We start from the raw sequence: 27,172 nt of genomic DNA on the forward strand, positions 1-27,172 counted from the left end.
TGGTAAGGTAGTTTTGGGAGAAAGTATGAAGATGAATTTGTGTGAATTTAAGGAGATGAATATGTGCATTTTTTTTAGTAGATTTAAAGGATAAAGTGAATGGATTTGAAGATAAATTTTATGAAAGTTAATGAATGATTTGATTGATATGATAGATTAGAAAAAAGTTATAGTAGATAAAATTTAAAATTTACTAAAATACCCTTCATAATAAAAAATTTTAAAAAAATAAAATTTAAAAATTTAAAATTTAAGAATATTTTAATTATATTTTTATATATTAATTATATATATATATATAAATTAATAATAATAACTACATATATTATTAGTTTTTAACAATATTATAATTATTATTAATTATTATATACTTTTATTAATTAATAATAATAATCATTTTACATATATTAGTTATTATATATTAGCATATTAATTATTATATTTTAAATAATAATTTAATTATTAATTATTATTATATATTGGTAATTAAATATATATATATATATATATATATATATATATAATAATTAATAAAATAATAATAGCAAATAAATAATTAAAATTATTAATAATTAATAATATATATAACAAAATATTAATTGTAAATAAATTATAATAATAGTATATTGTAATTAATAATTACATTAATATATATATATATATATATATATATATATAAATTTAAATAGGGTATAAACGTAAAATGATTTTTGATCTTCTCAAATCTTTGCAAAATGAAGAAATGAATTTTCAGAAGTTAATCGCAAATCGATCCTTGTTTTTCCTTTCAAATCATGCAATGAGAACATGAAATTTTTTAAAATTTGTCTTCACAAATTGTTGTATACAGGACAATCTATCCAAGCGAACATGGGTTAAGGATGTGTTCTTATGCAGGTGATGATTTGAGAGAGAGGGAGATGATTGATTTGGGTTGATTAGAAGGTGATATTTATGTTGTTCTTTTTTATGGATTTGGGAGTGATAATGGAGTGGATTTAAGCGGTAGAAGAGATCTAGTCTAGGTCAGTGCTTTCTTTTGCTAGAGAATATATATGTTGTTGTCGACATAACCGATGTCCCGCAAACTACCAGGAAGCCCACTACATAGGTAGGGGGCGTACTGACTTGACTTTCTCAATTAAGGAGGCTCGCTAGCTGCTTGAGCCATAAAGGCTTCTTATTTCAACGGATTTCATTCACTGGCTTTCCTCTCTAAGAAGTCAGGTCGATCCAAAGCCATTGCTTGAAACGATTTCCTTGACCGAAGTCTGCTACCGAAGCAGGATTGCTAATTTTTGTGAAAGTTTATGAATGATTTGACTGATGTGATTAAAAAATTAAATTTAATAGATGAAAATGTAGAATGACCTAATTGTCTTTGGTGTTAAAAAAGTATAATTAAATGATATTTAAATAAATTGTAATTAGTATTTCATATATTATTATCATAAATAAAAATATTATAAATATTTATGAATTGAAAAAATAATATTAAAATATATTTGATTTAGAAAATTTAATATAACATTGGATACAAATGTAGTGTGGAATCGGATACAAGTAACATTTATCTGGATACTGAACCATTTGTAATCAGATACAAATGTGGCAAGTGAAAAGCTGGAACCAGATACAAATGTGTGCATCAGGAATCTTGTTCACAAACCTCAAGCCCATACCTATGAGTACAACAACGACATGATTTTTCTCACATATAATAACATGGACAATAAAGAAACTATGGTAAAGGATATGTTTTTTATTTCTAAAAATTATTATTATTCTTAAATGTAATTAATAGTAAAAATTATGTAAGAAAGAAAGCTAAATTGTAGTCCAAAAATATTTCAGAACAAATATTATAGTTGAAACCAAAGTAATGATACTGAATAAAAAAAAAGTTATGTATGTAACCAAAAAGTTATGTATGTAACCAAAGGGTAATTTTGTTAAATAACAAAACTTACTTAAAATCTCTTCATAATATGTATGATGAGTTAAAGCACAAATCTCACATTTTCACACTCTCTATCGCCTTCGATTCCGAGTAAAAAAATACAAAGTTGTTATAAATCCACGTTTCCAATTCGGTGTAAATAGTAAATCATTTCTAAGGAACACATGCTATGAAGTAAAATAAAAGATAAAAAATAGAAAAAGAAATGAAAATTATAACTTAACCTTTTTATTTTATATTTATTTTATGAATTACCTCCTATGAATGTATAGTGTGGTGATGTCTTTGTTGGCGTCACTAGTTTGTACACAAGTACCAAGGCGGATTTGTAAAATTAAAGTCCGAAATTGCAGTTTTTGTGATTGAATTGGAAGATATGCAGATTCACTCCTTCATCGAATCAGTCACCTGAGCGGTAAAAACTGCACTGTTACACTTCTCACTCAGTGAGAGATATTATAACAAAAATGGAAGTGGGTTTCCTTTTTACAGTAGCATATCTTTGAATGTTAGAAATGATTTTCTGATACAGAGGGAGAGAGTGAGGTGGTGGGGCCTCCATTGCAGTATTATCTATCATCTCTTTCTCTTATATTCCTTCCATAACCATCACTCATTCACTGCTCTTCTGTCACATCATCCATTTACTTTGCTTTCACCTTTCATTACCATTCTTATAAATAATAATTCTTTCTATTTTCTTTTCTAAACAAAATACACACTATACTATTATATACTTACATATGCACCTATTCAATTTTGTTAATTTAATTGTTAGACTAAAAGACATTCAGTAGATTATATTTTAAAGCTTAAATAACTTTATGATCATTGTAGAGTTATAATGTATATTTCTTATAAAAAAAGTGTTGGTGGAAAAATTATTCTTTTTGATTTTCTTATGAAATGAGATTTTAAATGATATATAATTTTTTTTAATCAGCAAAAAAGAAAAAAAAAACAAATATTTAATCAGGTTATGTTTCACATTCATTATTCTCTCTTTCCCAATTTCATTTTGGTTTTATTTTGTATGTCTCGCAATCACCTTTTGTCCCTCCTTTTTGCGACACAACGAGTACCACAACCATTACATCCCATTTTGTGTTTTGCGTCTCATTTCTGCAACAAGTGCAAGTTCAGGGTTTGGAATTGGTTAAGCGAAATCAGGGATTTCTGTGAAGTGCGAGTTTGTTCCTCCAATTTGTCACGAGTGCAAGTGAAGCTTCAATGACGATGAGTAAATGAGCAAGCATTTTGTTTCCCTTTCTTTGTAACGAGCTTCAATGGCAGAAGTGAGCCTTCAACGAGCCACATTTCCTTCCCCCTTTCTCTGTGATTGCAAATCGCACCCGTGAATAACGTTGTAAGTTTGCTTCTGCATTCCCTGTTAGGGCTTCTTCAAATCAATGTGCATTCTTCAATGACCTATCGCGCACCACATTGGCTCGAGAGCATCGCCTCCGTGCTCACCTTTAAAGCCCCTTCCAGTGACACTCGCTCTTCACTGTTCCAGCCACCTCACGAGCCAACAAAGGGAGCAAAGAGGTTTCCATACCCAGTAACTCCTTATCCCTCTCTTTCTTAGTTAGGGGTTTTCCTATTAGGGATTCACTATTTTGTGTTTTGGGATGATTAAATTCAATTTGAGTATATGCATCTGGTAGGCTTTGTTTATGTGTTTCTCACACGCTTTTCAACTGCAACTCTTTAATTTGAACACCGAGAATGAAGGTTGTATTGTCCGATGAAGATTCAAGAATTGTTCGTTGGCTTAGTCCACGCAGATCTTCGTTCGAGTCATGCGTGGGCTTGGCCCACGCATAAGGAATTACTTCAATTATTCATTAGCTTAGCCCACGCATAGCCCATGCAATTGCGTTGAATTTTGCATTGTCCTGACCAACGAAAACTATTCAAATTTCTTCGTCATTTCAGTTGTTCGTGGGCTTGAACGCATGCGATATTATTATTATATTTCGTATTCATTTTCGTCGGCTTAGCCAACGATAAAAAGGCTGCAGCCATGCGTCCCCATTTAGTTGACGCAAACGAGCTTTCCATCCAAGAAATGAGTGTTGATCAAGTTGCCGTCACTAGACCAACGCCATCATCATTTTATCATGAGATTTTCACACTTTGTGTGTTATTGACTAACGAAAAAATCATACATTCTTGTAATGTATATAAGAAATGAATGATATTTGACACATTTTTTATTTTCTATGTATAACTCATAAATATTATTGTTTAACTACGTAAATTGTATACAAATTATATATAAGTTGTTGAGTAGATAACAAGTTATTTAAAAGAAATATTTAAAGAAAATAACTTTTTAATGTGGAAATAATGTTGTTTTTTTATTGTATTTTTCTTTTGTTCGTTTGTTCTAAAACTAAAATATGTTTAGAAAGATGGTACGAGTAAATTTTATTTAACATATTTTTGCAATTTTGAAAATAAAAAATAATAATGTAAATCCTAACATCGTCATCTGGCACATGGCTTTTAACATATGTCATTTAAACAATTAATATATTAAAGAATACTTATAAGAATAAAAATAAAAATAAAATTACAAGGATCATATGCAAAAGAAAAAAAACTAATATATATATATATATATATATATATATATATATATAAACTTATTATAAAACGACAGAAAAGAAAAAAATACTGTATCGATCTTACTTGGTGGCTTACTTTGTCACCTAACAATTAAGTTATCAATTAATCAAAATTAGGAACTGACAAAGATCAAACAAAAATAAATAAATTATCAAGGAACACAATATAAAAAAGAAAAAATTTATTAAGAACCATATCTAAAATATGTAAATTTATGAGTGCAGAAAAATTTTAGATTATTCAATACTCTATTAATAAATTCAATTTATGTGTAATACTTTTTTTTTTTTTAAACGGAAGTAAATATTTATTATTAAATTAAATAATTATACATAATCTAAATTTTGATAGACGTGATCACTAAATTAATATCAAAATACTCAGAAAATTCTTAATAAATGTTAACACTTATCTTTTAGTATTATTTAATTTTATGGTATTCGATAAGTTAAGACAATTTTTTTTATAAAATATTTTATAAAGTTTTCTGATTTCAAAGTTTGGCAGAGATAATAGTGACATATGTCACAGTTTTATTATCGAAAAGATCGAAGAAGAAATGTGTATTAATGACTAATTATATAATTATATATTCACTTATTTATAGAATTGTAGGTCAACTTAACTTTTTTACAAAGAAGTAGTATGACTTTTATGAAAATAATTAAAAATTATATTAACAGTGATTTTTTGATTAAATATATTTTTATAGTGCATATCCATCGAATTCCTTTTCTTTTCAGCTGGGCAACCAAAATTTTGTAAAGTTAATTAATTATGAAAGTAAAAAGTAGCAATTAAAAGGTTTATTGTGAATAATCCTTAAAAGTAATTATTAAAAATTTTCATCCTTAATATTTACTTATTTAATATAAAAACGTGATGGTTTTTTATTAACGATGTTTTCTTTTTCTTTATGGTTTCTTTCCGCCTTTCATGAGGTATGGAGAGTCTTATGAATATCTTTCGATATGGTTTGGTTGGAAAGATTTCGAATTCAGTGACCTTCAAACTCTTACATAACGTAAGTTAGAAATTTATATGTTTTTTCTTTTCAAGATTTCACAGTCACAAATTTCTTTCTTTCAATTGTTGAAAGTTTAAATTATATTTATGAATTACACATTCTAAGAATAAAATTAATTTATTTCATATTGTAGAAGCTTATAACCATTGAGATTATGCCCAGCATTGCTGCAATGCCCCTTCAGGTTCAGACCAATTACAAGTGTTTTTGAAAATATAATATTTTAATATTTGTTGTGTAACCTAGGAACTTGTTCGCAAGGGTTTTGTTAGACGGCAGTAATACAACGTTTTCAGCAGTCATTCGCTTAAATCGATATTAAACAGGACTTCCACATTCTACACACTTCCTCATCAAAACTTTCAAAAAAGAACAAACTTTTTATTAATCAATCTCAATGAAAATAATTAATTTTCAATTAGTCACTGAAGTCAAGAAGTAATATTTTAAATTATATAATCTAAAATGTATTTCTAAATTATGTAATTAAATAATACATTTTAAATTTTACGATTTAGATTATTAAAATGCAATCCTAAATGATGTAACTAAAATACAGCATCCAAATTTTATCTTTTAAATCAATGAACTACGTAATTGATTGGAAAGAAAAGTCCCATGTTCTAGTTTCTGGACATACAGAATCAAACATCAATTTCAATTTTCACTCCGTGATTTTTTTTTTAAGTCGTTTTTAAGAAATAATATAAGCTACCATTGAAGTGTGTCACCACAATTTAAAATGAAAAAATAAATCATATTGCAAATAGATTATAGTCAAACATCAGTTATATTTAACTTTTAACTAACTAAAACTGAAGAAATTTTACCATTTATTATTTAATAAATTACTTTCAAATGCTAATGCTCTTGTCTAGTCCTCAGGTCAGAAACTAGCCTTTTCCTAATTACCTAATTAGTTGCCAGTGTGCAAGTCTCGTAACTTGTCCTCGTAAACTAACATTTATACAAGGGTATCATCATAACACATATTAAGAGAATAAAAATTTACGAAGAGAAACATAAAAGAAAACTAGCACTTCATTTACAATCTTAGATTATATAACATATTTATCTATAAGTAGACTAAGAATATTTAATTTATATAAATTTGGACTCAAATGCTCCTATCTATATATACAAATTCCCAAGAATTATGTTCGTTAGTAGTCCTTTTTTATTCATAAAAATTGAACACACAAAAGTTTATAATAACTTATGCATTATATTCAACCAACTGAACTACACTTCCTTAATCCTTGGATGAGAGTTTTCATTTTCAATGAAAAATTCCATTCAAAGTAGTAGTAATGCTCTACTATAACATATAACAACTTGTAAAAATCAATATTATTGATTATCTAGCTCGACAATGGAACAATCTTAATTAATTCACTAATTGTACGGGTGTAGTTGAAAATAACGTATATTACATACTACAAATTCTAAAACAAACGAAGTAATGAGACAAATAAAATGCTGAAAACTAAATATTAGAAATGGAGTAAGATTTAATGTTTCCCCCCGTTTGTCACTATGATTAAAATGACTTATTAATACTGAACAAAATTATTTAATAAAACCAACACGGAATTTATCTAATGAAGAATATGATGCAAAAAACATCAAATATGTATTGTTCACATTCATCGAATCTAGATCAAATCGTAAGTATAAAGTTATAGGAAAATGTATACTAGATTGTCTAAAAATTAGAACACGTTTAACACAAGAACAATCTGTCAGACGTGTTACAATATAAATATGCATACCATATTTTGCCTTTCCAAAAACGTGAAACAAGAACAAAACTCATATTTATTATCCAACAGTACAATTGTTGTATAATACTAGTTAGAATAAAGATGATTGATAGCAGAAAGTATATGCAAGACACGCTAAAATTCATCCATTAACATGATAAATCACGAAGTTATTTTGAAAAAACAACTAAACTAAAAATTATGGTTTCGACAAGTTTGCCCCTCAATGAGCTCTTATTGGAAATTACTGTCAACAACACAACCCATCCACTATCTAATTATACAAATATAAATTTTAAGAAAACATCCTTCATTGCGATTATCAAGAACAACCTGAGAGAAATGGTGACAAATTCTCTGGTCATTGCATGGTGAACATAATCTGCCAAAATCTCTTCTATCCCAGCTTTTAAGTGCCAGAACACAAAGAAATTTGCCAAGGCCAATGAATAGGCGTTTGGGTATAATAAAACAAGAGAGGCAACTGCAGTAGCTTTAAGGAGCTGCTCCCTCTTCGTCTTCGTTTCTTTCCCTAATCCACTCTTTCGTTCCTTGCTATACATGCCAACCAATACAGAGAGGGAAATGGGAATTAACCAGCTTTCATAAAAACGGCAAATTCATGGATGTTATAACTGTTTTCAAGTTTCACTCATTATCAAAGGATGACTCAAGCATCCGTGCCAACGTAATGCCCTTTAAACCATGAATAGACTAAACCAACAATATGGAATAGATAAGAACAACTATCATAGAGCATTCCTATATTTATTATATACCTATCCCCAATGCTTCAAAACCATGGATTTAAAAAAAAAAAAAAAACTCTCAAGAAATGGGAGTAGAAAACAAACATATGATCCCAAATTATTGTTCAAAGTAACAAAAAATTAGAATACTTTCCAATAATCAACAATATGACCACCGGAATCTAGTGTAGCAGTGGCCACTATAATCAGTTTCTTGCTAATCCCCAACACAAAAAAAATAAAATAATACTTTATAATAAAGGGAATGAAACTTCATGAAGTTGTAGACGTTAAGGTACACAAAGTATACGTGTCCTTTCATTTTACTTTGCACTATATGGAAAGCACACACCTACAGCGTAAGTTTATACTATCCCAATAGATCAAGAACCAATTTGCACTAGACTAGTAATAATTTCATTTCAAGTCTACACAATAAAATGGAAGAATCAACCATGTATGGTGGAGCTCAAATATTCAACAGCCAGGTACACTTAAAGATGGAGATGTGTGCATCAGCAAAAAGAGAAATGATTAACATCGGTAATTGCAACATTGCCTACTTCCGTGGACAATGCTGAAAATCAAAGTGATGATACCCTTCCTGAACTTTTGATCAAGAAAAGGTTAAGGAAGATTTTCATGATTTTGATGGTAACTTGGTAGTAGTGAAGAAGTGGTCAGTGCATGGATGGGGAGGATCTTAAATAGTCTTAAATAAATAAATGCATGCTTGTAGATTATAGTTGTATTTTGATTGAAAAAATTTTAGAAACTATAATTTAGTTTCATTTCATGTGTAAAATAGATGCAAATAGTAATTTTGTAACTGGGCCTATTAAATCTAACAAGTTAGGAGAATGTAAGCATTAAAGGGTAAAAAGAGCAATGAACAAGTTCAAGCCCAATCAAGCATCATAAATCTCGGCCAAAACATATTAAAAGTCAAAGCACAGAAGTCAAGGAGCAAAGGTGGCAAGGAGTGCATGCTTCATAAGTTTCTTTTTTTCCACTTTCTCCTTTCTTCCCCATTTGTAAGAAATTGCAAATTTTCTTTCTTCTTCATGTTTCGTTCTCCTCCTATCTCTATGTGTGTGCTCATCTTCTCTTCTTAGAAGGAAGCTTTCAAACTTGAATAATACAATGGGTTAATGTTGTAGTCAGTGACAAACTTCTAAGGGTTATATTTATATCTTCTTTTTATTGTTTACGTGCGCCCTTATTCTTGTGTTGATGTTCTTGTTCCACTCTTAAAAGCATGTTTTCACCGTTAATTAATCTTTATGGATTACATTCATATTCAGTGGTGAGCATCTTTGGGTTTGTTGTTCCAAAATTCATAAAAACATTAACAAATTTAAGTCTCGCATCTTAAAAAAAGTTAATTCAAAGCCTTTTAAATAACAAATTGTTGAAGTTGGCAACAATTTTATGTTTAGGCAGTCAATATCCCATAGACAACAATGTTAATCTTCTAAGAGGGCTTTCTATAATGTTGGCAGTAAAAAGGGAATTCTGCTAGAATATACGTTCAACAAAGAAAATCTTTTGGCCAAAGAGAAGAGCATCAAATCGGATGTTAAGCAATAGCTAATAGTATGCATTGCAAGTGAATTGCGTATCTACAATCACTTTTTGATTCAACGGGGAAAACTTAATTCATATGTAGGATAAGGGAGTTATATTTGTTTAGAGCATAGGGGATATTGTTTTGAGTTTTAGTACTATTGGAGATCCTGCATTGCCTAGGAATAAGATCAATTTATAATATATAACCGAGGTACAAATTTCACCTTACAAGCCAATTTTGTGATAATGAATTAGGCTTCAATTCACTTCCTGATATAATATCAGAGTCATTCAAAGTCTATCCTAGTCATGTTCTTTGAGACTATTACGTCATGCCACCATTATTAGACTCCTGTTAAACCACCTATAAATGTCTAATCCCATCTTGAAATGTTCATTCCTTGGTGTGAGAGGATATGTTCGAGATCCCATATCGACTAGGAACAAGGTTAATTTATAATATATAAGCGAAGTGTAAAACTTACCTTACAAGCCAGTTTTGTGGAGATGAGTTTAAGCTTAAACTCACTTCCCAATAAGTGTTAAATTATCCATTTTGTTGTGGATGAGGAGGGAGTTTCCTAGTAGAGTTATGGCCTATGGGACCTTTCCCTTTTCTACTAGGGTTGCGTTGTCCAATAATTTCTTAGGAAAATAGTCTTTTGTTTCCCAAGACCTTTTTTGTTTCTTTGGAGGATATCTAATGCTCCTTTTGCATTTTTCCCATTCCCGTTTGACAATATTTCTTGGTAATATAATAAATGTAATGAATGGTCTGACATACAATCAAAAATTCAAAATTATAGCTATAAAATATCAAGAGAATCAATACAATGATTATGCTTAACAGACTTGTAATCATGATCAATTTTACCAGCAAACAAGATTGGCAAAAGGAAACTAAGGAGAGCATAAATGCAATGGAATTGGCAGGCTTAATTACTGTCTCAAGCTTTGAAGTTATCTTCTTCGTTCAAAGAAAAGGGAGTATTGTAATGAGCTATTTTAGAATTAATTTATCCCTTTAGTTGCAGGTGTTCTGTAAAGGGATTTTATTAGGAGAATTCTGCAGCATTTATTAGGAGAATTCTCCCTGGGCAATGTTTGCATTGTGGTTTCCTAGGAACTGTTACCATTTGTTTTCCTAGAGCTTTTAGGTTTCTTAGGAATACCTTATCCTCTTTTTGTATTTTCCCCTTCCCATTGAATAATACTTAGTTCTCTATTTGGAATAAATGACAAAATCTATTAAATGTAAAATTGAACTTAAAAATTTCTAGATATACATGGCACCTAAAGATAGTGGAAAGGCTTAATATAATATTCAAGCTCATCGATGCAATAGTGGCTGATGCTTATGAGATTGAGAGTATGATCAATTGTACCATCAAGTGCACCAACTAACCTTTTGATATCACCCTCTGCAGTAGCAACTGTGGCATAACCAGCTACAGAGCGAGGCTGAACCTGGGAGTCATTGGTCAAATAAATGAACTGGACTTTAGCATTTAGCATTATCCCCATCAAATAGAATTCATTCCATTCAGCTTCCAATACTAGTGATGAAATTTTACTAGATCAAATCATACAGTATGACCCTTTGAGGAACTGAACACAGTAACTGTCATGAGAATTCAATAGTTCCTATTTGAATGAAATTCCTTGTGAAAAACTTTTTACATCACACATATGAATGAATACATGTAATTCATATTACCAACACTATTCAATGATTTATGTTTTTACTTTTTCATCAATTCCCATGAAAAAATTTAAAGAAGTCATGATCTCTTAAGTTCTAAAACGAAAAAGGACTTTGAAAGAATACTTTTGAACTTATGTTTGATAATCTCACCATTGTTTGTCATTCAACCACTCAATGCATGTAGTCTATTTAGCTATTAATTGTTTTGCCTCCATTCTTCTTAAATGAAAACTTCAGAAACATTGATATAACTAATAACCTGGGTTTTATTTACATTAAACACTATATACTATCTATATGATATATTTGAAGAATTTTTTCACCATGACTGAATCTTACAACTTGATACAAAAGTATGATTCATGATTCAAACAATAGCTCGGCAATTCATGATTTGAATCTCGATTTGATAACTTGGTTGAGCTAGTAAATACGTAAATAAATAAATAAGAATGTCCCTATGGTTGTGCATAATTTGTTTTATCATGACAAATAACTTGTTAGTCTCCAAGTATACATAACAACAAATACACGAGAGAATTTAAGAATATAAAAGAAAACTGATATTATCTTTAAATATTACAGAGCACTAGAACTTAATTTTTTTAATTCACTTCCTACACCATCTTTCTCACAAATGACAAATGAACCAATCGAAAAAAAAAAATTCCCGACAAGAGAAGGAAAAGGTGTAGTGCAATATCAAGCACACCCTATTGTCGATACTGGAGACAAGTAGTTGGCATTAATAAGTCAAGTTGTGTCTTCAAGAAGGTGTGAAAAAGTCCCGAGAATATTTTCTCTACAAATAATAGCCAATAGAGGCCTCTCCTTCACAGGAAAGCCTCTACAAGGTCTTTCAATTGACAATATTCTAAATTCCCTTTCCCTTATTTAAGTTAGTTGAATATATACATATGTGCAAACAACATAAATACAACACAGAACACATCAACAATTAATCAGACAGACAAATTCCAATGCGGAAAAATAGATAATATGCAACATTAACAAAATGAACAAAATGTCACTTAAGGTCAGTATTCAAGAAGCTACATAAGAATGCTAGAGAAAAAAAAAAATCTTAATATACCTCAAGTATGGTTTTGCCTGTTCCTTCACCGGGGCCATAGTGTTTGAGAACCTAAAATCATTCACATAACCAAACGCTATTTTAGACAACAAACATCAATGAACATCACTTCAATACCAATTCCCAAAACATTTCTTAGTTACCTCGTGAGCGCGTCCTGGATGCAAAAAATTCACGTCCACCGCAGTTGAAATGCAAAAGGCGAATTCGTTAGAAACTAAAACCACACATCAAATAATCACAAAAGCAAAACACGAAAAATTATATAACCTCGGTTTCCGTCGAGATTCCCAACTCTAACCTGCAACACAAGAAAGAAAGTTACGATGAGCCCTAAAACCATCCCCGAAGCGTCCAATCGCAACGAAACGACTACGGATAATAATATATGAGAAAGGATAGCAGCGTTGTGTATAATAAGCAACGGTGTGAGAAAACGGAGGAACTTACATCAGATCCGGATAAAGAGATTCCGCGGGACTGGGTTGCGGACCACGGAGCGGTGAGGAGGTTGGGTAGAGCGGAAGGGGCGGGGATCGGAGGAGACGGTGGCGACGGAGAAGGAGGAGCGGCGGTGGCTGAGGATGCGTGAGCAACGAAGTTGGAAGAGATTCTGAAGAGAGGCTTGGAATTGTAGAGCCTCTTGGTGAGTCTGAACGACAGAGATTGCATTTTCGGGTTTGGGTTTTCTGTGAAGTGTGAGGAACTATGCAGGATCGGCACTCCCTACTTACACAAGGAAGATCGCCTGAAAATGGGGAATCTTAAGGTTTGATGACCTACCAGTTAGGACACCTGTTTTGGTTTTATTTTATTAATACCGTTAAATATTAATTAATTTAATTAATAATATCAAACCTGTAAAATTTCAATAATAGGAAATTTATAATCAAACAAAAATTGATGGAATCGTATTAATAGAAAACTCATTTTGAATTGACTTTTATAACTTTTAAAATTTTCTAATTTGTTTTAATGAATATAATGTTAGTTTTTTAAAATGTTTGCAAAATCATGTTATTTCATTTTTGTTATTATTTTAAGAATTTTATTGTGATTTTAAATATTTTATAGATAAAACGTACTTATAGAGCACGAGTTAAAATTGAAAAGAATTCTCTTTTTAACTAGTTGTTGAAGTTGTTTTTTGAGAAAAGTTACTTTTCTGTCATAATTCTTTTTATAACTAACTAAAATTCTAAATAAAGCCATACTGCCAGCAATAATTTCATTTTTTATAAACTTTTTTTTTAATATTTTAGATGTATGATAAAAAAAAATTCAAAAAATATAAGGGCCTAAAAAATTAGAGTACAAGTGGTCTTTTATAAATAAAGCTTAAGTATTTTATTATTAAAATAAAATGATTGATTAGTCGAGTTTCAACAATATATTTCTAGAACTATTTTCTTTACCTTTTTATGACTTCTTTATAAGATTCTGACAAATATGTTTATTTGTTTGAAGATTAAAGTTAACTATAAAAAGTCAGAGTACACTAAAATGTTTTTGTCCAAATTTTCATCAAAGTAAATTCATCTTTACCCATTCTTTTGAGGTAACTTTTAGAAGTTTTGGATGCATATGTTTTAGTTTGGTTTCATATGACTAAATTGAGTTTAAGATGAATATCTAGTTTTCTAGAATTGTTATCATGTGTTTAGATTATTGATCTGAGTTTTTGTTGGGAATAGTCCAAGTATGAGTCAAAAAGTTTCACGTTGGATAGAAAAGACAAAGTTAAACACTATATAAGAATAAAGACCCATAACAACATTGTCTTAAGGTTTTGGTGTAAAAGTGGTGTCAAAGATCTTATGTGTAAGACTAATGTCATATAACCATATAGAACCACAATCTCTCAATGACTATAACCATAACCCATATATGATGAATATAACCCATATGTGAAAAATATATATAAACCTAACAGCGGTATCAGAGCCGATGGTTCGGAGTGACTGACTGCATAACCATAACCATAACAAAAAAGGGGTCACTCATACACCTGAAGGGAAATATATCCATATAGAAAAGACAAAGTTAAACACTATATAAGAATAAAGACCTATAACAACATTGCCTTAAGGTTTTGGTGTAAAAGTGGTGTCAAAGGTCTTATATGTGTAAGACTAATGCCATATAACCATATAGAACCACAATCTCTCAATGACTATAACCATAACCCATATATGATGAATATAACCCATATGTGAAAAAAATATATATAAACCTAACAGTTTTCTATATACATTGCAACTTGTGAGAGTAAGAACTCTTTAAACTCTAATAGAGTCAAGAAGCTTGGTGTACATAAGCGAAGCTAGATATTTTCTTATAAGAATTACAAGTTAAATGATTTGATTGTAAGACGACTTATTCGAGTTGTTAGAATGGGTTTTGATGTCAGTTTTTTAATTATAAATTGAGAAGTTTTGAATTAAATGATTTAGTGTGATTAAGTCATATTGGCTCACTATGACAACTTTTCACAACTAAATATATCACTTTTGGCATAAAGGATTATAAATGCCTAACCAATTAGAGAATAGTACATGTCAATTATGTTTTTTGAAACTATGCAAACTCAATTTGAGCAAGTCATATTTTCATTTATAAAAATTCGTTTATTTAAGATCTAAAGAGCATTGCTCGTTGGGCGAGAAAAAACTCGTTGGGTGAGCCTTTAAATAGGACTCATAATGTTTTTGTTAGCTAGGAGAACCAATCTCTAGTTAGATAGAATTGGTTCTTGAGCAAGTCAAGTCTCGTTGGGCAAATTTCTCCTAATGGTTGGAGTTATTGGACAAGTCACATTCTCTCTTAATAATTTTTTTTTTATAAAATCTTCTAGTGTTCATGCACTTGGTGACTCAAATTCACTCGTTGTGTTGATATATTTGCAAGCAATAAGTATTTTATTGTTCTCTCTCAAGAGACTTGTAAAACGCATGACAACTCTCGCAATTGATGACTTAATTAGACACAAAGTTCACAAAAACATTAAGAAACTTTTTTTGTATTTTTATCAAACAATTGGTGTGCAATAAGAAAATTAACATAGAGTATTTACAATTGTCAAGATTAGATTTCATTCGCTTTATTATCATGCATTCACAAACATCTCAGTTCCATATTCAAGTCAATTAACTCACAAGATTACTCAAATCTTATTCCTAGTGACTTTTAGCCTGTGATAACTTATCAAGTTTCAATTCCTTGAATCATCAACAAGTGAAATCATGCATTAAGTTCAAGAGTCTTAAGATTACTAATGAATCATATTTTATCTCTAGATACAAGCTTCATCTAGGTTCAAAAGACATTTGCCAACACCTCAAGAACCACAAACAAGCCATGGGTGATCAAACCACAACAAGCATTAAGCGCAAAAATCAAACACTAACTTGAATTGGAAAAAAACATATATATTAACAACACAATTTTACACAAGAATTCAATGTTTTACATCTAATCTCAACAAAATAGAAATTTCTCTCCATAGTGAAAAAATTGGGTTTTGCAAAATTGAAGAACAAAGAAGAAATTATAACCATAAAGTATAAGCAATATCTCTTCCAAGGTTCTTGACAACTACTTCGTGTTCCAATTGGGCCTTTCATTCGCATCTCTGCCTCCAATTTTGTAGCTCATCATCCTCACCAACCCAAAAGGGGTAAAATCTCCATGGATGAAGAAGGAGACCTAAGAAGAAGAAGAAGGGAGAGTTTCCCAACACCCCTAGTAGCCTTTAAGAGCATCTCCCAAGCACCCAAGGTGTTTCTATTCATGCAAAATGAGGAATCACCTAAAACTCTAGTAGAAACATAATTAAATAACCATATTCGCGTATGAGGGTCGACAATCTCGCCCAACGGCTTCATTCTCACACAACGAGGCCTCAAATTAACGCTCTCAGACTTGTAACCGGTTGGGCGAGTCATATTTTCACCCAATGACTCAAATACTGCAGTTATGTACTGTCATTTTTGCCCAGCGAGTCAGCCTGACACCCAATGGTGGTTTTTTGGCCTTTCGGGGGTGGTCCAAGGCAGTATATACCTATAGGTGAGTCCTTTCTGCATGTTTGCAGTGCTGGGTGTGATTTCGGTGCCTCCCGATGTGGATATTTGTCTAAAAATCAATCTTTCTTGTCCAATCATGCTTCCTTGAGTTCGAACTTGATTTTCTCCACCAGAATTGCTTCCTATTGTTTTATTTCACACCCTCATAATAGAGATTAGAAGTAAAGAAAGCATAAAATAAAGAAGATAGAAAACACTAAAAAAATAAGATACACTTGAGAATTAAACAAGTAAAAGCTATGGAGAAGTTGATTTTATTCACGAAACAAAACACCAATAAAAGGTAGAAAACAACGCTATCAATTTGGCTAAGTGAGTATAATTCTGACTAAGCGAAATTTAACATGTGCTCAATTCGTAAAGCACGCCAAATGTCGACTAAGCGAGATAATGCCTTAAGAAGTTAAAGGAAAGGCTTGAATAATACTTTGGTCCATATTTTCGTTAAGTTTGCTCAATGTGGTCCTTTTTTTTTTCTTTTATGTGTTCAATAATATCTCAATTCTTGTAAATTTTAGTTAATTTGGTTCTTTTTGGTAACGACATTTAAATAGTCAACGAAAAGTGAACAATATGTGCCACGTCTTATTTTGTAGTTTATTTTTATTTATTTTTAATTTAAAATAAGTTGTCCATGTGAATATAACACACTAACATGTGGTATTTATATTGACTTAACAATGACTTGACACATGGCATTGTTAGTGTCACATGGCACAATCCTGACTTCACACATGGACATTTTTTCAAATTAAAAAAAATAAAAAATTTAAAAGAAAAGTAAAAAATAAATAAAAAATCACGAACTGACACGTGACACACACCACTCACCTTCCGTTGACGATTTAAACGTCGTTACCAAAAATGACCTATTAGAATATAATCAGCGGTTACAAATTTCTAAGAAATCAACCGTTACATAATCTCATAAGTTAGGGTGATTGATTTCATATTATTACGAGCCTTTATTGTAATTGATTCCATTCAATAGTATAAATGCATATTGTGTGGTGTGCATTAGCAACACAATACATTTAGAACATATACAATTCTACATGACCAAATTGACAAAAAATGAAACCTTATTGAATACGCAAAAAAAAAGGACCACAATGAACAAACTTGACAAAAATAGGGACCAAAATAGTATTTAAGCCTTAAAGAAATAAGTTTTAAAATACTAAAATTGGTTTATCTTTCACTATTTTGTTATATTTGATTAACACATCGCATTTGGATATTATATTAATGCAATGAAAATTAATTTTGATTTATTAGCATTTAAAGTGAGATGAAATATTTAGGATTGATTATATTTGTGAAACCCCCTTAATTAAACCATCTTTTTCTCTCTCACTATAAACCTCCAGTAACACAAGAACTTCCACCCTCCATCTCTGCTCTCAAGTTCTCCTGTCCTGGTTCTCTTATTTGATCAATTCCCTCACCAATTCCTTGCATTCTGTGACCAGATTCTGGAAGATCAGACTCAACGGAACCCTCTGGTGCTTCATCCCTCAGCTCCCTTCCTCCTCGGTAGGTTCCAGTTTTCGTTGTAGTTCAATTCCAGCTAGAGTCCATTTGGTTGTCTTTGAATTCTAGGTCTAATTATGAGTTTCCCTTTTCTCTATGGCTTGATGATGAACTTCTAGGTTAATTTGAGACCTCTGCCTCCTTGGTACCCATTTCAAAACTCCACCAAGCTCAAATCTTAGCAAAAGAGGTAAGGGAAGCTAACCTTCACTTAAATTTCGAGTAATTAGGATCCTTGTATGTTTGGATGGGATGATTCTTAGCTTAATTTCCTTTTTGAACTGCCTGTGGTGTGTAATTGGATGGTGGTGTGAATTTCGTAACACTGCATGTGAAGAACAGTGTGGAAAACCTGATAATTTCGCCCAGGCGAGTGGCTCTCGCCTAAGTGAAAGTATCAGGGAGTTGCCTCTGATTGTTGCGTGAGGTCTCGCCTAGGCGAGCTGGGGTCGCCTGAGCGAGATATCTTCTCGTCTAAGCGAACCAGCCTTGCCTGAGCGAGAACCCGCTCAGGTGTTCTAGTTGCCCACTGTAAGGGGTCTCGCCCAGGCGAAAGTAGTCTGCCTAAGCGAGATTACTCCCTAGCCTAGGCGAGATTCGCTAGCTTAGGCGAAATTCACTACAGGGTTATGTTTTCTTCTCTGTTTTAAATGAACAACAATGTATTGATTGAGATAAGATGATGTTTACTTACAATATGTTGGATGATAATGATTTGTAGTGTATGCATATAATTGTATGATGAAAGTTTGTGGAATGAGGATTGTGGAAGGATGAGATGAACTAGGATTTCATGGGAATTCCTAGGAAAAGTACTTAGTGTGTGTAAGCATTTAAGGACTTAGTTTTGGTTGGCATCTTGACGCTCTAATAATCCATTAAGACTCATGTAGAGTGTGATGGGTTATATCGTGAGGAGTAGCAGGAGGTCCTAGTCTATGGACCCGATCAGTCATAGACGCAAAGGGGACTTACCTTGGGAGTGGTTGGGTGATAACCCCTTGAGCCTAAACTCTGCAGAGTTTAGGAACCTTCACAGGTGCAAGCTACCAAGAGATCCAATATGCTTACATAATCTGGATATTGAGTTAGCGTCGGTACTTATTTATCTTGTAGAGATGATTTGAATTAATTTATGATATGTGTCAAATTATTTATCCGTTTTATTCATGACTTTCCTCTTATTTTATGAAGTGTTAGCTTACCCTTCTTGCCTAGCATGTTTTTCCTTGAATGTCTTCTTTTGCGATGACCACCTGCGACTTGGTGTGAGCAGAGAAGAATCCAGGTGATGGTACTCCTCCCTCGGACCGGACCTGATCTGTGGCTCCTGGTGTTCATTTTGTTTTGGACTCGTGCTTTTAGAATAGAGCATTTTGGAATGTATAAGTTATAACTTTCCTTAAGTTTGTTTCTGAGAGTAGTACAAAGGTTTAAAAACAGGTTATTTTGGGATTACTGTATTAAACTTTTGTATGGCTTTTCTGACTATCTGTTTTACTCTATCATAATATGATATTTTGTTTAATAGCTGTAAAGACTATTTAATGGGATGTTACAATATTTGATGATTTTTTATCAAGGTTTATGTGGAATGTGTGATCTATATCTAGAATGTGTGATGATCTAATTTCGTATATGAATCCATAGTCCAATGCATACACTAAAGTAACACCACCATAAAATCTTCTCATGAGACCAATGGAATTACGTTAAATATATACAATGCTCATATATATATATATATATATATATATATATATATATATATATATATATATATATATATATATATTCACAAACTCATTATCATCATAGTTTCACTACAATACTTTCACATTCACGTACATCCTCAATCATTTTTTTCATATTCACATATCATTAATTTCATCTCAAATTCCAAATATCAAACAATCACATTTTGCAACAACATAGTAAGTCAAGTCTCAAAATACCAACATCATTCATCCATAACTTTATACATCATACTTTTAAAATTGACTCAGTCAATCACAGGTTAAAAATAAGGAATTAAAATTTTGCAGCATTCTCGCTTGAGCTAGAAATTCTTGCTTGAGCAATCAGGGCTCTTGCTTGAGCTAGAGATTCTCGCTTAAGCGACAGAGACTCTCGCTGAAGTTAAAGATTAAATAGAAACAAAAAGAGTTCCAGTGGTTTTCTCGCTTAAGTTAGAAACTCTTGCTTGAGCACAAGGCCTCTCATTTAAGCTAGAAATTCCCACTTAGGTTAGAAATTCTCACTTAAGCTAAAAGTCGAAGAGAGAGCAAAGTGAAAATTTCTGGCTATTTTCACTTAAGCTATATCTTTCTTGCTTGAGCTAGAAGTCTCTCGCTTAAGCTAAAAATTCTCACTTAAGCTAGAATAACAAATTTCCACCATTTTCTCAGCATGCAAAACAAAAAACGATAAAAAAGCACAAACCACTCCAATTCAATACACCCATTAATTCAACACATCAACACAATTAATAACCAAGATAAGCAATTCATTTCGAAATTTTCAAGAAACCTAGCTCCCCTTACTTCAAACGTTAACCAAGATTGAAACAACGAAGAACCCCTTAAATGATTTTTGAGCTATAAAATCCCAATTCAACCTAAAGAAACAAAAACCCAAGAACACATGAAAGAATTAGGGCTTTGATCATGATCAAAGCGGAATTAAAACCCCAAAAAAGAAAAAGGAGGTGGATGTCAAATTATCAACTTACTCGAAGGAATAAATTATTCGGGTGGTTCGAAGAGAACTCCGCCACGAACCCAAGTCTGCCCTCTGATTTAAGAAATGATGAAAATTCATATAAGAAAAGAGAGGATCAAGGTTGAGTTAAATGAAAAATGTTTCCGAGTTTGAAAGAAAAAGAGGGACATGTGTTCTTTTAGAAACTGAGGCAGTTGAGATGAGTTTTAAAAGAAAATGGGTTTCACAACAATCCTTTATTAGTATTTTTTACCATTTTTTCATAATTTTTTATTATAATTATTTACTACTTTCAACATATAGGTTAACAATTTGATCTTTTTAAAAATTAGAATATTGTTTAATAATGTTTAAATATTTTGGATGTTTAATTTTTTTATTTGTCAAATTATGTAGATTGACACTTTAATTTTCAACTACCAAACTACTATTTTCATAATAATGTTTGATAAAATAGGTGAACACTTTGATTGTATTATCATAAAATAATAAGTATATTAATCCCCATTTATTGTATTACAATAAATATATAAAATAATTTTATGGATCTAACCAAAACCACATTATAAATCAATTACAACTCAATATTTATTAATTAAATCTAAATACATCAAGATAAATTCTCAATGTAAAAGACATATTAAATAGTAAAAAGTAGTAGTGGCCTTAAAATATGACAATCAATTTTTTTTTAATAAAATTTATATTATAAAAGAAATATTTGTATTGATCGAGTTTCATTTTATAAGAACCACTATTTCTCTAAAACTTTTATCTAAATCTTTTCTCTAGTTCTTAGGCTCCACCCTTCTTCATTTCTTTAGATCTTTTATCTAGAACCACCGATCCTTATTTGCATTCTAAATCCTAAGAATCCTGTCACAAGTATGCACATCAACCAATGTTTTCACCTTAAATGTATGGCTTGCTCTTACTTTACTACATAAAATTAAAAATCCACAATTCTTTCATTTTGTACTAAGTACTCCTTAAGAGTTTGTTTAAACTCTTTTAGTGAACAAAACTCCATCCCCACTTTGAATATGAAGTCTTTTCTCATATATTCCCCTCCATTGTAACGCAAAAACCTCTCTCTTGATGATTCAATTTTTTCCATGTGAAAAAACATAATTGAGAAACCCATTGTCAGCAAAAAGAAAAATCCTACCTTCATCAGGCCAAAAGGAAAACATAAATGCAACAAAAAGGAACCCCAAATGCAAAGGAAACGAACCCTAAATGCAACAGAATGAAACCCCAAAAGCAATGAACCATACCTTCATCTTCAACACGCAACGTGGATCGTTTGCAGCACGCGATTACTTCGTCTTCAACACATGATTACATTCTATCAGTAGTAAACCCTTTCTCTGTAACCACAAACCAATTCCTTTGTCACGATTTCAGCTAAGTTCTTCGTTGTACAATGGTGGTCGTCACGATTTCTCAGTCTCAAATTTATTCTCTGCCAAACAATTTGACCATAGTAAAACCTTAAAGGTCAAAACACGCATTTCAATTATCTCATTTTGGAAAAAAAAATTAAAACCGCTAAAGGTTAAAACACATCTTTATTTAAAAAAAAAGTTAATTAAAAAAAAACACGTGTCAAAGATGTGTCCACACAGTGTCACAATATCTGCTAATGAGGTGGAACGACGTTTGTCATGCAAGATTAATTTTAACGCCATTCAAAAATATAGACAAGAAATAATGATTTTAAAAGTGCAAAACCAAACAATGACCAAATTTCGACCATGAACCATTTTCAAATTAGGGTTAAACTTAAGGGACCAGACACATTTTTCCAAAGTAAAAATATTAACAATACCGATATATAAAATACTTTGTGAATCATAATCTAATATAATAGATTCTCCTGCCTTAATTCTTATACTCTTAATTTTCATACTTTAGAAAGAGAACAATACACTCTCATCAAGAAAATAATGAAAGTTAACTTTAGAAAGTTAAAAGAAATTATTTGTTAAATAATAAAATTTAAGAAAACAATAAAATAATTAAGACTCTAATTTATATATTTAATATAGTTAAAAGACCTGTGTCACACATAGTTTGTTTTAAAATTTAATATTTGTATACATTGCATTGAAAATGGCAGAGTGAATGGAGTGAAACTGCCTTTAACAAACTTGATATTTTTAAACATATCCAGAAGCTAAAAGCATAAAAAAAGAAAAACAGAACACATGAATGAGAGGATATAATTGGAGAAGCATGAATAAATATAAACACAATCTCATAAAGAAAAGCATCACCACATTCTCCTACATTTTCAAAGTAAACAAGGTTAAAATACTTTTTTTGTCTCAATTTTTGTCAATTTTATTCAATTGAGTTCTTTTTTGTTAACACCGTTTAAATCATTAATGGTCATGCACAGTAACTGCCACGTGTCACTTCGTGGTTTTCTTGGATTTTTTTTAATTTTTTGAATTTTTTTAAATGTTCACATGTCAACCCAATAGTGTGCTACATGTCAAAGTCAATGTTCTATATTCAATTTGATCCCTATATTTGTTATTTTTATTTAATTTAGTTTCAATTTTGTTTAAAATTGACCAATTTTGTCCCTATTGAAGATATGACCAAATTTAATTTTTATATCAAAGTTATAATGATGTGAATTTTAATATAATATATAAAAATATTTAATTAAAACTATGAATTTTAATATAAAAATTAAATTTGATTTCAATTTGGAGAGGGATCAAATTGGTTCATGTTAACGAAAATTGAGACTAAATTGAACAAAAATAATAAATATAGGGACCAAATTGAATATAGAACATTGACTTTGACATCTGACACACGGCTGGATTGACACGCGAACATTTTAAATAAATTTTTAAAAAAATTTTAAAAATTTAAAAAAATAAAAAAAATACAAAGTGACACGTGGCAATTATGTTAATGACCGTTAATGATTTAAACTATGTTAGCAAAAAATAACCCAATTAAATAAAATTAACAAAAATTGGGACCTAACACAAAATCAAAATTAGAACTTATTTGATAAAATTTGATGAAAATTTGAAAAAAAAAAATATATTTTAACAAGTAAATAACAACTCGAATGAAATTATCGCTAAACCTAAAAGTCATCGTATTTGTACCCAAAAAAAAAAAAAGAGAGACCAAAAGTAATACAATGAAATGAAATTCTGACAAAAACCTAAGACTTATGATATTTGTACTTAAAAAAAGGACAATCAAAGTAATACAAAATATTCCCAACAAACAAAAGAGGAGAAAGGCAATGGAATAGGAAGAAGCACAAATTTGATGAAGAACAAAAATTTATGAGATGGATGAAGATCAAAAGAACAAGAAACTGCTAAGACAATTTTATACAAAACATCTCAAAATAATTGTTAATGTTTAAAAAATCAATAAAAAATTACCATGAAGACTAAAATAGAAATAATAAATATTTACATATCTTTATATATAACTACATATGTATAAACTTTTTTTTATAATATTTTTACTTTTTAAAAGGTTAGTAATAAATAACACATGTAACTTCAAATTGTATTACATCAAAAAATATAAATAATTTTTTACTTTATTCATTCTCTTTAAATAATTAATTTAAAACTTATACTAATTATTTTAATTAATTATTTCAAATTATTTTTTGACAACTTTAATTTTTAATCTTTTTATTTTTCCTCCCGGATTTAGAAAAATAAAAAACAAAAAAAAAATTATGTATCTATCTAGAAAATAATATTGAAATAAATGTACTTTAAAAATAACATTACATTAGATCTATTTAATTAATTTTTGTTTTAAAAAAAAAGATTATTACAAAAATCTGAGAAATTTACTTAACTTAAATATAATAATTTACTCCAACAAGCTTAATGTTGAAGTAGGCATGTGGGTAACTTGTAAATTTCACTTTTATATTCTATTCCTACACAAAAGAAACTCAATGTTGAGCTGGCGTTTCATCATTGGCTGTTAGATTGCAGATTATCGAGCTTTGTGCACACGCACAAGTGGAATTCCTTTTATACCCTTGCAAGTTGTAACTTATAAAAACACCACTAGGGTTGCATCTTCACTCTCTTGGAATTACTCAATATTTTAAGCACGCGATCTAGGATAAAAGAGTCTCTCTATCACACTTTTTATTCTTCTCTTTCTGTCTCTCTCAGCACTCTCTCTCTTTCTCTCTCTTCCCCCTTTCAGGTTTCAACTCTGAAGCTATCCATGGCCAATCGCTGGCTCAGACCCGAGGTGCTTTTTCATCCATCATGGGGCGATTTTTATTCCACCATTTTAGTTGTAGGGTTTCACCGATTTTGATGTTTGTTTTCAGGTGTATCCGCTGTTCGCCGCTGTTGGTGCTGCTATTGGGATCTGTGGGTTTCAACTGGTTCGTAATATCTGCATCAACCCTGAAGTCAGGTCTATCTCAATTTATTTCTTTTCTTTTAGTTCTAGGTTTTTGGTCTTTCAGTTTAGGATAAATTATAATTTTGTCCAGATATGCGATATGCGATTTGGTCCTCCTATTTTTAGTTTCATTTTTTTTTTGCGGTTTTAGTTTCAGATTTTTAATTTTGGTTAAATGCTCAATTTTGCTGATGTTTTATATGTTTTGTTTTAGACCGATTAAATCCTTGGCCTGATATAAAATTGTGGTCTTGATTGGATACGTGGACTTAAATCGGAGAAAACGATAAAACCAAAATCATGGACTGGGATTTGAAATTATTGAATTTGATCTTATGTAGTTAGGGTTTTTTCTAGTTTGGATGGGATTGTCTGAATTATATGTATTTGAGATCGTTTGTGAACTGTTTAGTTTTTAAAATATTATAAATTGTTATGCTTATAGTTTGAAGGGTTTTCAAATATCATTTTCCTTAAAAATAAAACCTTAAAAATAAAAGGGTGAAGGAAAGGTGGAAAACAGAACTGGAGGGAAGGTGATGATTATAGATAAAAATTATTCCTTTGACTAGTCTTGTCAAAAACAAATTGAAGAATCAGTATGATTGTTGACTTGATTCATTCAGTGTAGAATGTTTGGGAAATAAGTACTTTTTTTAATTATGTTTTAAATAGTTGATATGCAATTTGATCCTTGAAAGTGTCACTATATGTCTTTTGTCTTTGTAAGTAGTGGTATATACAATTTAGTCCCGGATTACTCAATCTTGGTGTGGCCTTCTCAGAGACTAATTAGTGCTCTAAAGTGTAAATATGTGCATATTGCTCTGTGAATGTATTAATTTTGCTTACACTGTATTCACATTGTGGTTATATATTTGTGATTAAAGGAGTCAAAGGACTAAATGTGATTTTAGGACTTAATTTTGCACATGTAACACCTGGACAATTTTGGGACAGACTAAATACGGTATCATTTCAAAGATCAAACTGCATATTAACTATTTTTAAAGTAAGTGGGATCAATCCCAATGGAAGCTTCAGGGAACAGCCTCTATTGGAATAGTGGATTAATTTTTATCATGCACTGAATCATTCGTCATCATAATAGTTTTTCCTGTTGTTAGTTAGTGTTTCACTTATTAAAGGAAAATAATGGATGGTTGTTTTGTTCTTGTCATGTATTTAGGGTGAACAAGGAGGGAAGGAAGGCCGGAGTGTTGGAGAACTTTGCTGAGGGAGAGAAGTATACCGAGCATTTCCTAAGGAAGTATGTGCGCAACAGATCTCCAGAGATTATGCCCTCCCTCAACAACTTCTTTGCTGACCCAAGTCGCAACTAAGTTGCTTTGAATAAACAAAGTTTGATGTGAGATGTGAATTCTATTATGTTAAAGACAGTTTTTTAATCGTGCATTAGACAAAAAAATGTGATTACTTTCTCTGGCCGTACAGTGAGTTTGCTGTGCTTGAGAATAATGATATTGGTTTCGATGCATTAATGATTGCTGTCCTTTTATTGCCATAATGGTGTCTAACTTTTGCTGCTGAAGTCTGGGGCGAAACTGGTTTTGAAAATAAAATAGGGCGTAGTATTCCTCTTTCCTAGGCAGATAACATGGGAGCAACAAATAGCTCTTGTTGAAAGGGTTTGCATCCACACCCCCAGACTCGTGGGTTTTCTATCTATTAACACCTTAATCAATCCTTGAAAATTAGTCCTTGTGTTTTTAGTTGTTCTACTCGTTGAGCTTATGTTTTTTTTTGCATTGTATCTTCATAATCCTGATTGCTTTTCTTATTGAATCAGCATGTGCAGATTTAAAATATTAATTGTGAACCTATTCTATGATCAAATTGAGATTTCAGTCAAGGCGTAGAGAATTGAATGTTCGGACAAAGTGT

General features: G+C 30.9%; 2 protein-coding genes across 2 annotated transcripts; one reads left to right on the forward strand and one right to left on the reverse strand.

Annotated features, from left to right (window-relative positions):
• Positions 1–7,508: 7,508 nt before the first annotated feature.
• SDH4 (succinate dehydrogenase subunit 4) lies at positions 7,509–13,289 on the reverse strand. The gene is made up of 6 exons (XM_028048553.2): positions 12,951–13,289; positions 12,771–12,801; positions 12,644–12,657; positions 12,501–12,551; positions 11,108–11,169; positions 7,509–7,939 (listed from the first exon to the last, which is right to left on the reverse strand). Exons 1-6 carry the CDS (start codon positions 13,170–13,172, stop codon positions 7,663–7,665), a joined length of 657 nt encoding a protein of 218 aa, XP_027904354.1. The 5' UTR covers positions 13,173–13,289; the 3' UTR covers positions 7,509–7,662.
• Positions 13,290–24,923: 11,634 nt separating this feature from the next.
• LOC114164105 (uncharacterized) lies at positions 24,924–26,769 on the forward strand. Its single transcript, XM_028048630.2, has 3 exons — positions 24,924–25,108; positions 25,191–25,279; positions 26,457–26,769. The coding sequence occupies exons 1-3, from the start codon at positions 25,082–25,084 to the stop codon at positions 26,608–26,610; spliced, it is 270 nt and encodes an 89-aa protein (XP_027904431.1). The 5' UTR covers positions 24,924–25,081; the 3' UTR covers positions 26,611–26,769.
• The last annotated feature ends 403 nt before the right edge of the window (positions 26,770–27,172 follow it).

The sequence above is a fragment of the Vigna unguiculata genome, chromosome 9 (genome assembly GCF_037176805.1).
Source record: "Vigna unguiculata cultivar grain cowpea cultivar isolate G323 ecotype 2 chromosome 9, ASM3717680v1, whole genome shotgun sequence".
In the NCBI taxonomy this organism is placed as follows: Eukaryota; Viridiplantae; Streptophyta; class Magnoliopsida; order Fabales; family Fabaceae; genus Vigna; species Vigna unguiculata.

What these genes read in the sequence shown, in the direction of transcription:
- SDH4 (XM_028048553.2), bottom strand. Translation starts at nt 13,172, where the DNA reads ATGCAATCTCTGTCGTTCAGACTCACCAAGAGGCTCTACAATTCCAAG. An exon ending in CAGGCAAAACCATACTTGAG is followed by an intron (nt 11,170 to 12,500) that starts GTATATTAAGAT and finishes AATGACTCCCAG; the next exon opens with GTTCAGCCTCGCTCTGTAGC. An exon ending in GCAGAGGGTGATATCAAAAG is followed by an intron (nt 7,940 to 11,107) that starts GTTAGTTGGTGC and finishes TGGCATGTATAG; the next exon opens with CAAGGAACGAAAGAGTGGAT.
- LOC114164105 (XM_028048630.2), top strand. Translation starts at nt 25,082, where the DNA reads ATGGCCAATCGCTGGCTCAGACCCGAG. An exon ending in ATCGCTGGCTCAGACCCGAG is followed by an intron (nt 25,109 to 25,190) that starts GTGCTTTTTCAT and finishes GTTTGTTTTCAG; the next exon opens with GTGTATCCGCTGTTCGCCGC. An exon ending in TGCATCAACCCTGAAGTCAG is followed by an intron (nt 25,280 to 26,456) that starts GTCTATCTCAAT and finishes TCATGTATTTAG; the next exon opens with GGTGAACAAGGAGGGAAGGA.